This window comes from Schistosoma mansoni, chromosome W, assembly GCF_000237925.1.
Source record: "Schistosoma mansoni strain Puerto Rico chromosome W, complete genome".
Lineage (NCBI taxonomy): Eukaryota > Metazoa > Platyhelminthes > Trematoda > Strigeidida > Schistosomatidae > Schistosoma > Schistosoma mansoni.
Genome location: NC_031502.1, coordinates 17,145,338 through 17,161,372, shown reverse-complemented (window position 1 = coordinate 17,161,372; position 16,035 = coordinate 17,145,338). Strand labels below are relative to the sequence as shown.

Here is a 16,035-nt window from a genome sequence, read left to right as displayed (position 1 = left end):
TACTAAATCACAGCGGCCAATATATTTGCAAAGGTCTTTGACGAGTTGAGCCATTAGATCCTAGTTTTGATCCCTATGTTGCTATAATCTGAGACTTGTGTTACTACTGATTGTTTTCTATTGCTTACAACAATAAATTTAAATACGTTGTGGGCTCCTGCGGGGTCGTCGACTCAATTTTTGTCTTGTTCTTCTGTTTTCCAGCCTTTCACGCAACTCTGCATGCTTCCCTGGTAATCATAGTACCTGGCTAAACGAAATTCGCTACAGGGTCAATGGGGATACTTGATAAAATTGCCGATATTGAGAATGAAATTGCAAGGACGCAGAAAAATAAAGGTTTTTTTTGCCTTATGTTATATTAACACTCTTAAAAAGCGACGGAGTACCATCTCGGTTTGCTGAAAGCTAAACTCGCCAAGTACCGATCTCAACTACTGGAGACACAAAATAAAGCTACTAAAGTATGTCCATTCATCGTGCTTACTCTGTAAGGGTGACGGATTTGATGTTATGAAATCAGGCGATGCTCGGGTATCTTTAATTGGCTTTCCATCCGTCGGGAAGGTTCGATATTTTCATATTTCGTTGCTGATTTTCTTATACTACTAGTCCACGCTCCTAAATTCTCTTACTTCTACACACAGTGAGTGCGCATCATATGAGTTCACAACTTTGACGTGCATACCGGGTGTTATTGAGGTACTTCATACGGTTAATAGTACATCATTTTCAAGTATAAAGGCGCTAATATCCAGTTATTGGATCTTCCAGGGATAATAGAAGGGGCGTCACAAGGTCAGTTACGTATCAGTTGCATTTTTTGCATTTTACACGAGTCTCAGTTTCCTTTCTGCTCATGTCAAATGTCTGGTCATATATTTTTATAGCCATAGTTATTTCTGCTAGCTATAAAAGACTGTTATCTAAACTCCTATGTGTATGGGTTTTTATTTCAGGGAAAGGGCGGGGACGCCAGGTGATTGCTGTTGCCCGGACGGCTGACCTCGTACTTATGATGCTTGACGCCACCAAGCCTGATGTCCACCGGTAAGTATTTCAAGAGTTCGCCAAATAGTTAGTAATTGCAGTCATGGTAGAATAATAAAGATAGGTTTTAGCGTCAGAGCACACTAGCAAAAGGTCTAAACTTCCGAACACTGTTATGAGGGTCTTAATCAAAGTACTTGTTTTTTTAACATACACCCATAGCCACGAACTCCACGAGTAAGCACCACATATGTATGTAATTGTTCACAGCCTTCAATGGGCATTTTCCTAATTTCATATTACAAGTCGAGATAGTAAGTTATTCAGTACACAAAACGTCTCTTTTCTCAATTTTCAGTTTAACCACTCGGCTCAAACTGTTTATCAAATAGAAACCCATCAACTTCAAATTCACTAGCTAGCATTTCAAACAGGGTGGTAGTATAAGCCAACCGTAAATTATCAATTTACACTTACTATGTTTAGACCCCATCTCGTGTTTTCATTAGAGGGGTTTGTTTTTTTAATCCTATTTCAGGAAGTTACTTGAAAATGAACTAGAAGCTGTGGGTATTCGATTAAATAAAAACAGACCAAATATTTATTTCAAGGTAATTTTAAATTTTACCATTGTCCTAAGGTCCCTAACTTTTACAATGTCATAAGGGATAACTAAGAAGAGTATCAATACTGAACCTGTGGTTTAGTTTTATAACCACGACTATGAAATCACGTGATTGAGTCAGGTTTCATCTCCCAAGACTTAGCTAGGTGGTTTCGTTTGTCACTGACTTGGATTCAACCAAGCAGTCACGTACAAACTTTTGAAGTATCTTATTAGAGCCAGCGATATTACATTGATCTGACTTCGGAAAGCGAAACGACTCAAATACTACCACAGCTTCATGCTTATTGACCAGCTTTGACATAAAGTCAGGTCACTTTCCTCATATTAATAAATCATCATAATTTCCGGTCTATCAAAACGGTAGTTACAGTAAGAGTTGTTAAATACTAGCATTAACATCTAAATAGGCGGAAAACACCATTAAATAAATCACGACTTTTTCAGTGTTGAAAATAGTTAACAGTCATGTAATGTAGCTTCAGTGTTAATTTTCTCCATAGCTACAAGCACCTTTGCTCTCCGCCAAACTAGATTATTACTGAGTGTCGCTGGCCAATGAGAAATAAATAGCTTTGCTAAGCACCGGTTTTACTCGAAATGAATATGTGGGCTACTCTTCATTCACGGCCTTGCAGTGCGGTCTTTCGTGAGAGTTCTGTATAATGGTGGAGATCATTTCAGATTATTCTCATCAACGTAAGAGATTCAGTAAAGTTCTATCTACTCTGTCAAATGTTTTTTTCATAGTTAAGGGGTTTGATGTATAGTGATAAATCTCATTCAGACTATTGCTCAATAATTGTCTGTAGCGTCTCGAATTCATCTGTACACTACCGGTTATTATGGAACCCTGTCTGTTGATCTCGGAGCTGAGTGTCTTCTGGATCTTTCATCCGGTTCAACAACACTGTTGAAAACTTTTCCTGGTACTGAAATTAGTATGATGCCTCTGTAGTTCTCACATTTGCTCAAATCTCCTTTCTTTGGTATCTTGATGAGGTATCCTCCTTTCCAGTCCATCAGCACTTGTTCTTCCTCCCAAATCTTCCTGAATAGAACTTGTAGCATCTTTGCAGTTACTTCTATGTCTGACTTGAGTGCTTCAGCTCGTATGTTGTCTAGTCCTGGTGCTTTCCCATTCTTGGTTTGTCTGATGGTCGTGGTGATTTCTTCGATCGTTGTTGGAGTGACACCTATAGGAAGGTCTATATGTGCTGTTTCGATGTCTGGTGGGTTCACTGAGTCTGGTTTACTCAGGAGTTCTTCATGGTGTTCAACCTACCCACTCCTTTATTCTAAGATCTCAGCGATTGTCTTGCCTTCTTTGTCTTTGACTAATCGCTCTGGTTTAAAATATTTCCTTGCTAGTCTCTTTGTTGTGTCATATAGCTGTCTCATATTTCCTTCTCTTTCAGCTTTTTCTGCTTGTCGGCCCTAATGTTCTTCACTTGCTTGTTTGCTTCTGTTTATTCAGCTTGTGCCTTGACTTTCTCTGTTCTTGTGCGGCTGATGCTGATTGTCATCTTCTCTTTATTCTTTTCCTGAATGCTACTCAGGGTTTCGATGGAGGTCCATTCCTTATAATGGTGCTTCCTGAGGCCCTGATCCTCCTAACACATTGAGGCTATTGTTTCTTTAACCCTTTTCCAGTTGTCCTCCATAGTTTCTTTCTCTTTGAGTAGATCTTGTAAAGCTTGGAACCTGTTGCTAAGAGCTATCGTAAGTTCGTTGAGTTTGTTAGTATCTCAAAGGAAGGATGTATTAGACCTTTGTAGCGCTGTTTCTCCAGTTGTCCAGTGCCTCTTTAGCTTCAGTTTAATCTTGTCAACCAGCAGATAGTTATATGAACCTAAGCCAGTTTCTCTTTATGTTCTCATGGCTTTCATGGATCTTCCGAAATTTTTGGTGATGCAATATAATCGATCTCGTTCCATGTAATGTGATCCGGATAGACACATGTAGCTTTGTGTATGCATTTGTTGAGGAATATAGTGCCTCCTATGACCATTTTATTGAATGCACATTAATTTGCAGATATATATATTCTCGTTCCTTTCCTTCAGTCAATGTCGTCTCATGATATCTTCATACTCGGTGTTGTCCATTCCGACCTTTGCATTTAGTTCTTCCATCAGGATAGTCAGTTCCTTCCTCGAGCACTTCTCTACGACCGATTGCAACCTACCATAAAACTGGTCTTTATCGTCTCCACTGCTATCACTAGTGGTGGCGTAGGACTGAATAACGTTCATTGTAATTTCTTTGTTTTGAAGGATGTTTTGATGTTCCTGTATCCACAAGATTCTCATTCTGTAAGCGCTGTTTGTGCTTCTCCGGATATTATAACCGGAACTACGTATTTGTATGTAGGGGGGGGTATTCTTCCTCATGTTAAAAGTACAAAAACACCGGCTTTATGATTTCTGAAGAACCTAGGCTTTCGCCATGAAATTTCACAACTCTTATTAAATGATTTTTCATTCACAGGATATAGTTCAAATGATCTTTTATGATCGTCATTCTTTAGCTAGGTTCTTTTCTACTCCTTGTGGTGTGTAACCTTATGTTCAACCCTCCTTTATTTTTACCTGGGACTAAGACCAGCCGTCATCATTGAAGGGCTCCAAGCCTAGTATGAAATTTGTTTAAATATTAGAATAAAATGAAAAAAACTAAGCGAATCTTCTTTGGAGTCATGTCTAACAGTTTGAGTTGTTCTGTTCAATAACATTCACGTTCACGATGCTTACCTACTGAAAATCTTCTGTCGTTTAAACGACCGGGAATTTAATATTAGTATCTCAGTATCCAAACCGTAATCGTCTAAAGCAGCAGTTGTTGAACTGGATTTTTGTTGAGAACACTAATACTGACTGATGTTCAAATACATCTGCCTGATAAGCTTCAATTCGAAGAAAGGCCCATCATAGAAGTCTTCGTTAGTTAACAACAAATAACTGACATGTCTTTTGCATTTTGTACATTGTTTTTTTAGTGAAATATATCTTTCGTTGAATGGTTCCTCACCATTATATTCAGTTATGGCTTAAGAACTGCTCCTAATCGATGACTCAAAGTGAAACCCTGGATATCGCTAGAAGCCTTTGCATTGGGTGTACATCAAACAACGGTTGAACAGACGTCAAAATAAAGCCCGGCACACGTGTGTTGGGCCAAGTCTCCATACCTAGTTATCACAATCAGATAAATAGTAGCAAAAGAAAGCGAAATAATGTTTTGGGAATGATAATATGAAAAATCAGACGGTGGAAGTATAATTTCCATAGAAGAAGTGGAGTGGTATGTATAAAAGGATATTGGAATTCAAAATCGAAAGTAAAAGAGTGAATGTACCTGGGTCTCTGCAAGTGATTTTGAACCATGCTACCTAAGACCTCCAATTATCGGTCGCCGTTATCACGCAAACCTACCAAGTAGTCTCCACGTTCCTACGTATTTCAGACCAACAGTTAATGTCTTGATGGACTGATGCAACCTTTCAGTTTGGCTAGCCCTAGCTTTCTTCCAACCTACTGAACTAGCAAGCATTGCTTTTGGAGGTAGGCGAAGGTTAGACTTACGTAACACCTATCTCAGTCACCTCAGTTGATAAAGATGCACTACCTTTATCACGTAACGTATGCCTAACCTCAAGATTGTTCACTCGACTATTCCAAGAAACTTGGACAAAGTTTCAAAGACACCTATAATTAAAAACTTTCAGCCTACCCATTTCTTCTACCTTCATATACCATGTATCACACTTATAAGGCAGGACAGAGCGAACTGTTGCACCGTATACACGCCCGTTGATGGAGAATCAAACCCCTTGTCTACGTCAAATATGCAGCTAGTTGTCAAATGCCAACTACCAAAATTTGGTACATAATGTTGTATTCAGTTTATTCGTTGTCTAAAATAAATTAGATCTAACTGTTAATGTTTTTATGGGTTCATTTTTCTCCGATTATTTGTCTGTGTTTTTATTGTTATGTCTTGCTGATATACGTCGTGTTATTTACTTATACTATCTAGCAAAAGAAGACTGGTGGGTTAAAAATCACATCAATGGTTCCCTTAACAAAGATAAACGAGAAAATGACTCAAATGATACTACAAGAATATAGTATCCTTTTTTAGTTAGTATTTTCACTCTTTTAATTCTTCTGATTTTTAGTATAGAACCGCTAATATATAAAATTGTATTGTTGGACAGTTTTAATTCGTAACAAGTTGAATTGTCCATCCCCTTCACATCCATGACAAAAGAAGTCACAAAATTAATTATTGTGTTTATAGCTATGAGACGGTATTTTTCTGGTCGTCTGCCATGTTTCACTATTTGATCTGTAAAATGAATTCAATAGCTGCGAGAACACCGCTCCGTTTTTATGAAGACTTCGAATCACTTAAATAACTCCCAAATGAATTAAAATTTTATTTTGCAAGATTGTCAGATTAATTAGGACGCTCTTAGCGTTGTACTTTAATTCAGAATACCTATAGTATCTATTAGCGCATCGTATATAAATCTATCACGAGAACTTTCTTGCCTGATAAATAATTTGTCTTAAATAGCTTCATGTTCACTCATCTAAAATTTAGAATAAACATGATTATTCAGTTCAAGTGAATATAAGACAAGAAGGCTTTGGGGGGTATTCGGACACTTAGAAAATAGATAACCCAAACGTTCGAGTATATCTCCAATCATAATTAGAGTTATTTAAGCAAAGTAAGTTGTGTATTACATTTACGATCCCTATAAATATCTAGTATGATCCGTTTTTGTATTTCTGTTCACCTCAACTTCATGTTGCCCATTATGTAGAAATATTTAATGCAGAAGTTATCTTTCGAGAAGATTCTACACCGGATGAATTTATCGATGTAGTGGTTGGCGGTCGAGTATATCTGGCTTGTCTTTATGTATTTTGATCTCATTTCTTTAAAAAATTCCGGATTTAGGTGTATAATAAAATTGATCAAATATCACTTCAAGAAGTTGACAGATTAGCAAGACAGCCTCATTCAGTTGTTGTTAGGTTAGTTTAAACCTTTTTTTAAGAATTGTTGTTTATGCACGAGTTGATACTTTGTATTATTTTTTTCAGAGTTTCCTTGCTATCTTTTAATGGGGCAGCTTGATCTGTTTTAGTAGTATATTTGGTCTTATAATGTTCTAGTTGGTTTGTGGAATTGACGGTCAAGTTACTGTTCATTTGTTCTTCACCTTTATATATCAATAAAATATCCTGTCAACCTCATTGTTGAGTAACAATCGTGAATCTGCTGCTTATTTGTTTGAACTGTATAAAATTTGCTAAGCGCTTATATATGGTTCATAAATGTATAGCTAATAATAACCTAACCCAGGACATTTGCAGTTTCCCAACTAGCTCATGCGAGTTCTTAGTTTGGTCACTCTAAGAACTTGCTTCACTTCATACCTACCCCAACTGTCATCACGTGCCAACACATATATTGAGCATGTATGCTTTTAAGCACTTCAGTTTTCAGAAGTTCAATTTCATAGATAAAAATACTCATCCAAAACGTCTACTTGATATTCTAACGCTTATTAAGTAGTACTTTTGAGACGACAGATTGGTGCTCCATAGTATCCGTTTCCTTCTTTTAAATAATCCTATATATATAATACCTTCTTCCCAATAAATACAATAAAGCAGTTGTGTTCATGCATATGTACAATGTATTTCTGTTACCAAATACATTTCTATATTACTTCATTTTTTATCTAGTTGCAATCTAAAGCTGAATTTGGATTATTTGCTAGAAAAACTGTGGGACCATTTAAATTTAATTCAAGTATTCACTAAAAAACGTGGACGTAAGAATCAGTTAATGATTTTTGACTTCACTTAATTTAATGTATTAGAAAAACCAGACCTTGATGAAGGAATTGTTTTACGAAACGGTTCAACAGTTGAACATATCGTAAGTTTCATTGTATTTTTTCCTGACAAAACTGGTAGTGAAGTTACTTTCGAGTCTTTCGATAAGCTCCAGGGATCGTAGTGATAAATGTTCGTTGAATGTTGTATCTGATAAATCACTAAACTTCGACACTTTTTCTGCCTTAATGACAGTTTTTCGGACTCAGTGTCACTGTCTAGCATTCTAATGTCTAAATTATAAGTCAAAGACTTACACTTAAAAGTATGGCCAAATATTAATGACCCCATTCATCCACTACATTTTTCTGACAAATCAAGCCAACTGTTTCAAATACTTACTTTCCAATAAGAGTATAAGCTTATTAGTTGTATTGAATACCATAGGTGGGAACAATTCATGGGTCTTTTTCACTTCATTTATCATGTAAGTCTCATCATCCCTGAAGAATTGTCTGCTAATGGAATACATATGCAAACGCAAATAACTTGTCATGTGTTCCCATATCTGAAAGCTTGTATGGTGATCAGTTGTTCTCACTTTATTACTCAACGTCTGCAAAACATAAATGTGAGGTTTGAAAACATGCGTAGGTCGCAAGTTTTTAGTCATAGGTGCCTTAGAAGTTTATTGGCATATGGTTGCATTAAAGAGTAAGTATAAGTATTGTCAAAGTTAGGCGCAGGGTACAGTAGCAAATGGTAGTTTGGTTGTCGGAAATATAAGCTCTCATGTCACTAGATGGTTGTTTCACTTTTTGTGCATATCCAATCACTACCTACATCGATGCCTAATTCTAACCGGTGAAGAAATAATTTTAAAGGCCGGTTTATAAGGTCACTGACCTTTGGTCCCAGTTGTATTGGAAGATGTAGACTTTTTAATTGGGGTCTACCTAAAAGTCGTCGTTTATATTTGAAGACGTTTGATGACATATATTTAGATTAGGCATAATAATGTACACACGATAATCTTTAACTTTCGAACTTACCATTATACGTAAATTTTCATTCCTCTATCTCAGTCGTTCCTTTTAAACTAGATTTTTAATGCTTAGTTTTCCAACGCAATGAATATGATTGGTTCTGCTCTTTTGGTTTTCAACTTGTAAATTTCCTTTGTTTTGAAGTGTAGTCACATGAACTGAACCACATTTGTCCCAGATCATCCACACTCTGTAACTGGTTGGTGTGGCAAATAATAATATGTGTTAAACCTTAGTTCATATTTTGTTGCTGAGTGTGTTCAATTCAGTTGTTCTCATAAGCAGTTTGCCATAAATTTTTTTCCATCCTACTTCTTGTTACGATCTTTTTTTTCTCTTTCATCTAGTGCCATTCAATTCACAGATCTTTAGCATCACAGTGTAAATGTGCTCTTGTGTGGGTAAGAATAGTCGAAATTCCTTTTGTTTACCTTTTCATTTATTAAATGGATAAATTCATATATTTTGTTTATCGTAAAAAATGAATTATTTATCGGTCATTTATTCTCAACGGTATATAATAGCCTGAGTTGTCTTAAAATGTTGGAAAATGTTTGTAGCCCAACCTGTGAATATCTGTTTCTGTCAAATAAAGTAACATGAACTCTCCTGAAGACTTTCATTCCAAACAAGTAAAGCCGATAATAATGAAAACAAAATACTTGAATAAAATAACCAGTTATTCAAAATCTAAAGGAAGGCTGAATGCATCACTATGCTTGATGATTTGTTGACTCCATCTAGAGACATAAACTGTAGACTTAACACTTCGACGAACCGGAAAAATTCCTAAGCAAAGCAAACTAAAGTCAATATGAAAAAAGTTTAAATAAAAAAGGTACATCACTCCGTTAAACTACGTTTTTTTTCCTTCCTACTTTTTTAAGGGAACAAGTGTTAAATTCAGTCCACAACATGTTGGGTTGAATCACGTCTTACATCATCATGATGTTGTGCAAATTGTAAAGAAATAATGATTAAATGGATTAATATTTCAGTATGTTATTGCTAATTGATTTCTCCATGTCTTTCTCTATTGATAAATATATTGAATTTTTGGATGCTATGTGGTTTTACTGTTATCATAAGAAGGGACACTTTCAATAGACTACATTGACCTATTTCTGTACTAAATAAATATTGCCAGTTACATTGTAGTTCATAAATTCAGATATCCTGTTAATAATCGTTTATGCTGTCCACAACCTATGAGTTATAAAGTTCATTGTTTTTTTCCTTCACTATCTATACACGGAAAGATAACTAATCCATAACTTCAAATCAAGCTAGTCTGTAAGGACTAATACTCTGACCCTAAATAATCCTCTGTAAACTACTTTTTACAGAACATTCACTCACATGGATTTCGCTTCTAAAATAGGTCTAGATTCTGTTATTCTCAACATGCTGTTTACTGATACTTCTTTAATTGTTTATTTGACAGTTGTCTAGCTAACATCACTATAATGTCACGTAAGCCAGTTGATGTGTATTTGGTGTTCGTTAAGTTACTCAGTTGTATGGCATAAGCTACCAAATTAATATATAAATTCAACGGAAACTTACTATGCTTGGAATAACTTCCTCTAACTATCAATGAGAGCTTGATTTTGTTTTCACATTTGGTCAACCTGTCGATCTTAACGGGGATGATTGTCAGCCGAATTAGCAACAGTCTCGAAAACTGCAAATAAAAACCCAATTCCTAATGCTTGGACGTCAACCTGTAAGTCTGTTAACAGATTATTAGTTGTGAGATGTATCAAAAAGATCACTGTCGTGAAGTTGCTAGCATTGTCCAACCTTGCGTTTTATTGCCAACCTATTTATGGTTACCCTACAAATGATTTAATAAATATTGGACCAATAGCTAGATCGACTAGGAAACCATTAGGTCAAGCCACCAAGTATCACTACTCTCAAAATTTCCGGACTGGATAGCTACTACTTGGTTACGCTATTAATAATATTAACAAGAAGACACTAAAATCCTGATGGCGTCCTGTAAGTTTCAGCTGGTCAATTGATGTAGTTTGAGGAAGCTTGACAAATGTTTTTGGTACGGTGGTTAAGCTTCGACTAGATGTTGGGAATACAAATACTAAACCTACAAATCCACTAAAGAATCTAGGAGTATAGTCAGACTGGTTACGAATCAACTTTTTTATCGCCTTGACGGTAACATTGCGCAAGTGGTGTGTGTAGGTTCCATTAACATGAGAGAATTAGATGGAAGTACCATGGGTTGATGTATTCAGAGGAGCTGCTGCGTAGCGTGAGGGGTTCTACAGGTCGATCAAACAATGGATGCTTTGAGAGTATTTCCTGTGTTTCTATTTTTTTCTCAAGTTTTGCACTTGTGTTACCTTATTTCTACATTTATTTGACTAAATATTGATTGTACGGCTTTAGTTGAATATCCCACATAATTTCGTTTTGCTAATGTATGTTACCAGAACATTGACATTAGAATCGTATTTGACTAATGTTAAGATTATGCATACTCAACTCGTTCATATCCGACATCTGGGCCAACACCAGCTGTTATTCATACTACTTTACCTTTTATAATCAACTGTTAGGTGAGGTTATTTCAGGTACATTTGAAAACTGAAAAACAGAACACTGTTCGATGAGACTGATGATAAGTGTGATCTATGTGCGACACCATCACATACCCCTCTACATTCATGTACTGGTTAGAGAATTTTGCTGTCGCCCCTGGCGAACGGTTTTATGGGTGGTATCATTTCAACAAAAAATCCCTATATGATCAGTTAGCGAACTAGTTTTGGTAGTTATGTACCGTGAAAGAACTCTGATCAAGAAGTTTTAGCCTAAAATATTTCCTCTGTATTACAAGTTCGTAGTAAGGGAAACTCGGGAATATTTGTTGATTACCTACTCCAAGCATATGGAAATCGATACCGAGTATACCAAAGAAAGGAGATTTGAGCAAATGTGAGAACTACAGAGGCATCATACTACTGTCAGTACCAGGAAAAGTTTTCAACAGTGTTGTTGAACCGGATGAAAGATCCAGAAGACACTCAGCTCCGAGATCAACAGATAGAGTTTCATAGGGAGCGGTCGTGTACGGATGAATCTTGTAAAGCTTGGAACCTGTTGCTGAGAGCTATCGTAAGTTCTTTGAGTTTGTTAGTATCTCAAAGGAAGGACATTTGCAGTGCTGTTTCTCCAGTTGTCCAATGCTTCTTTAGTTTTAGTTTCATAGTGGGCACAAGCCGGTGATGATCTGCAGCCATATCAGATCCTATGCTATTGCGCACGTCTTTAGTTAAACTTGTGATGTTTTTGCTGATGAAAATTTGATGTACCTGGTTCTTTCTGGCTTTATCCGCTGTTGTCGATGTAGCTTTTTGTAAGAATATTGTGCCTCATATAAGTTATTTCTAATGCACATAAATTTGCGAAGCCCTCACTATTTTTGTATTTTTTTTTCTAAGTATATGTTGTCTGATGATATTTTCATACTCGGTATTATTGATTTGTCATCTTGTTCCCCTATCACAATTCTCAGATCCTTTCTTGGGCAGTTCGCTCTGAGCGATCGCAGCCACTCGTAGGACTGGTCCCCAACGTCGTCACTGCTATCTTAACAGGCATGATCTACAAGTTACAGCATTTATTGGTTCTCAGTATGCATCCCAAGCAGGGTTGTTCAGTAAATATAATCTATAAAAGTGAATATCGGTTCATTCGTTCAAATACACTGTCCAGTCTTCATAATATTTTCTAAATTGGCATCGCGTCCACGTTACACATGAGTACCAATCGCGACAGAATTTCGGTCGTACTAAGTATTTATGCAATGCGACTTTTTAAGTTTATAGTTGTTACAAAGCAGCCTTGCGGAGCACTCGGTGTGAATTATGACCTTGGGAAAGCGCGTACGTCTAGTTTGTTCCAGATGTCAGAAGTTCCATAGTCTTTCCTTCAGATCAAGATTCTGAAAAAAAAGAGAAACCAAGGAGCAGCAAAGCATCTGGATATGAAGGATAAACTATGTTTAACACTTAATAAGGCAACAGGCAGAGGTGTGGTAAATTATTGGAATAAATTCATACTAGCTCTGGTTACTAAAATGAAATGTGATCAGAGACTTCAGATGAGAGAATGCAGTAATAAAGGTGAATGAGTTGTGATATTTATCAAGGTGGAATAAGTTCAAATGAGGGGAGGGAAGTCAAGGTTGGAGTAAGGAAGGCTGTTTATTAGAACAGAGTGCGTATAGAGAGTAATGTGTTAAGGAAACTAACAACTATATCCTTTGTCTGTTCTTTTTTATTCATCCGATGCCTGCCACACAGTTTCAATGTAATAGTTCGAGTTAGCATGTTATATGTTGTCACAGTAGAATAGCTGATCCAGCATAGAATTAAAAACATGAGTCTGAATGGTGGGCGTGGGAAAACAACCTCAATATCACAGATTGATTGACTTGTTCTTAACTATAAAGAGCCTGATACAAACAGAATGTTCTGCCCTACAAACATGTAGAATAAGTAAGGATCTTGAGGAATTTGAAAGAGGGAATCAAATTAGACCTAAGCCCTCTTCTAGAGGGGTTCTAGTCCTAAGATGTCGCATCGGGAACTGTATTCAATGAGTCGTTCTTAAGTATTTTGCGAGTAAAATCTCGTCGTATTCCTCCCACCTTGAGTATATCGGATATGTGTTGGTTGGAAAATAAGGACGAGCAGTGTTCGGCGATAGGTCTTACACAGACTTTATAAGGAATGATTCTAGTTTCGTTTTAAAAGAAATTACGAATAATGAAGACAAGCAATCTCCGCATTTGAGATGCTTTATTTGAGATATGTTCTGAGAAGTTAAGACTGTCTGAGTAATTTACCCCTAGGTCAGTTACTGATGTCAGTCTGAGCAGTGTGTTCTTATTAACTGCCAGTTTTATTTTGAGAGACCTATCTCCAATGCATTTCTCTGTGTTGAACACTGTAGGGTCGGTGAAATGTCACTGAATATCGAACAGATCATCGATCCCTGTCAAGGTCAAGGATAGTCAACGCGCACCAGTCAATCATACGCCATGGACTGGCCCACGCAGCAGTGGTTGTTCTTTCACTTCTGTATTTTCGTGGTTGTACCTTAACTAATATATTTTTGTAATAACGTTCTTTGTGTTGTACAGTCTCCATAGCGTCCATGATCCTTTGATGCGTCGATGGTTCAATCCACGTAAGGTGCTGGTCTTGAGGTGTGACTTCAGCGTTAGTTGGTTCGTTACCATTCTCGTCTAACTATAGTAGGCCCCCAATCATTGCTGTCCTTTTTAGGGACCATGTGCAATGGGGGTGACCATGGACTATTCGATGGTCGAATTATACCTAAGTCTATCATATGTTCAAATTCGTTTTTGGCTAACCTAAGTTTTTCGGGAGCGAGTCGACGGGATTTCGAGAATACAGGTGGTCCTGTAGTCGAGGTGTGATGTGTAACATTGCTGGTTACACAAGGCAATTTCGATTGCGATTGGTATATACCGGGGTATTTGTCGAGTACTGATTGGTACAAGGGGTCTATGGCGTGCTTAGTTGTGACTGGGGATAACCTGCAACCAGAACAAGGAGTTACGCAAACAGATAACTTAGTGTTTCCGTCTATTAACCTTCGTGAGCGTGTGTCGATGAGTAGATTGTGGTATTGTAACAGATCTATACCAATGATTGGCATAGAGACATCTTCGACAACGAAAATCCAGTGAATGGGTTTGCGTAAACCCACGTTAAGGTAGACGTACCTTTTACCGTAAGTAGCGATCGGCTTTCCGTTTGCCGCCTGTAAACTTAAAACAGACTCGCGAAGTCTGTCGTCGGGATTTGCTGGAAGAACGCTAACTTCTGCGCCAGTGTCGACGAGGTAGCGAACTTTCGTAGTCACATCCGTGACATATAAGAGGCGGCTGTGTTCGCCGGCTACGGTTGCCGTTAACGCGTGCCGGCTGGGAAGTTTCCCGAACTGTTTTTCGTGTCACTCGATTTTGAGGTAGGATAATTGCAGGGTTTCCTGCAATTTCTGGAAGACTTACCGTACTGGTTATGATACCAGCACCAGTCGGGATTGTCTGTTTCTCGTGGTCGAGAGCCAGATCGCCTACGTGAGACACTTCTACGCGGGGTTTTTGACCGACTACGGTCATTACGAACTCTAAGATATCGTGTGTGTGACATAGTTCGGTGATGTCGTTCGGGGTCGTTTGAGGTTTTTATTTGACTGAAAAAACCTCGGCCTTAGAAGATCTAGTGATTTCCAAGATTCGATCGGCAGATGCAGCCAGCTCGTCTATGGCGTTGTTTTGAAATGAAACAAGCACTGCCTGCACCTGATGAGGAAGTTTAGACAAGAAAAGTTGTCTGAATAGGCCATCATCGAAAGTTCGTTGACCTCTCTCATTCTTAGCAACATGTCTGTCGCAGAACCCTGTTGCAAGTCGATGTTATGGAAGAGTTGATCTAACCGCTGTCGGTCGGTTAGGTCTCCACGTTTTAGAATCGAGCATTTGAGAGTTTCGTAAGGTTCGGGAACATCACTATTAAACATACTAGGTGTTACGTACCTGTTAAACTCGCGCGATAACGCCTTAACTACCGCGAGGAATCGTGTGCGCGAGTCCGTGATTCCGTGCATGCAAAAATCAGCTTCTGCATAGCAGAACCAGGACTCGATATTGTCGGGCCAAAATGGCGTTAACTGAATCGAAATAGGGGGAATATACTTTAACTTAAAAACCTTGGGTGAGTGTTCCGTCATAGTAATATAGATAACGAAAAATGTCTAATTAAAATATATCCGAGAAAAAAAATTCGCGAAAAAAGTATATCACAATATATAAAATTCAAATAAAGAATAACAATGAATAATAATATTCCAAAATGGAACAGACTCACAGTATATTGGCTTGGTGTACCAGATCACGTCGGTCTCACCACTCTAACCGGTAGCGCTTGTACCAGTTGTCTACCATGTTGAGTTCATGTTGTACTGGTTGCATACTACGTACATTGCAAATGTTAGCTTTATAGTTAACTTTTAAGTCATCAGCGTAGAGGTAGGTCTTACCTGTGGTAAAGCACTTGCATATAAGGTTGATGTGGATCATAAAGAGCGGTGGACCCAAGACACTATTCTGCACGACACCACTGGTTATTGGTAGACGTGTAGATGTTGTAGACTTAGTTTTGGTTATTTGGTATCTGTTTTTAAGAAAAGACAATCCATTGCAATAGGGGGTTTGTAATCCCAGCTAACTGAAGTTTGTTTATTAGGAGGTTATGAGGTATATTATCAAAAATTTCCTTAATATGGAAATATAGTATAACCATTGGTTTGTTTTGGTTACGTATGCGAGTAATCTCGTTATAGAGATCTGTCAGGCATGTACTGCAGGACCTTGTTCTAATGGAGCCATGTTGTGACGAGTCTATTAGATCTTCCTTAAGTAGTTGATCAGACAGTTGATTTTGTATCTCTTCTT

General features: G+C 37.6%; 1 protein-coding gene across 1 annotated transcript; it reads left to right on the top strand.

Moving 5' to 3' along the window:
- Window positions 1-4: 4 nt before the first annotated feature.
- Window positions 5-9,493, top strand: Smp_080550 (putative developmentally regulated GTP-binding protein 2 (drg 2); the record flags this gene model as incomplete). Its single annotated transcript, XM_018788797.1, has 15 exons — window positions 5-33; window positions 205-339; window positions 379-464; window positions 496-567; window positions 613-702; window positions 738-798; window positions 960-1,050; window positions 1,529-1,601; window positions 5,654-5,744; window positions 6,450-6,547; window positions 6,587-6,663; window positions 7,381-7,469; window positions 7,518-7,576; window positions 8,867-8,920; window positions 9,407-9,493. Exons 2-15 carry the CDS (start codon window positions 276-278, stop codon window positions 9,491-9,493), a joined length of 1,092 nt encoding a protein of 363 aa, XP_018654304.1. The 5' UTR covers window positions 5-33; window positions 205-275.
- Window positions 9,494-16,035: the final 6,542 nt, after the last annotated feature.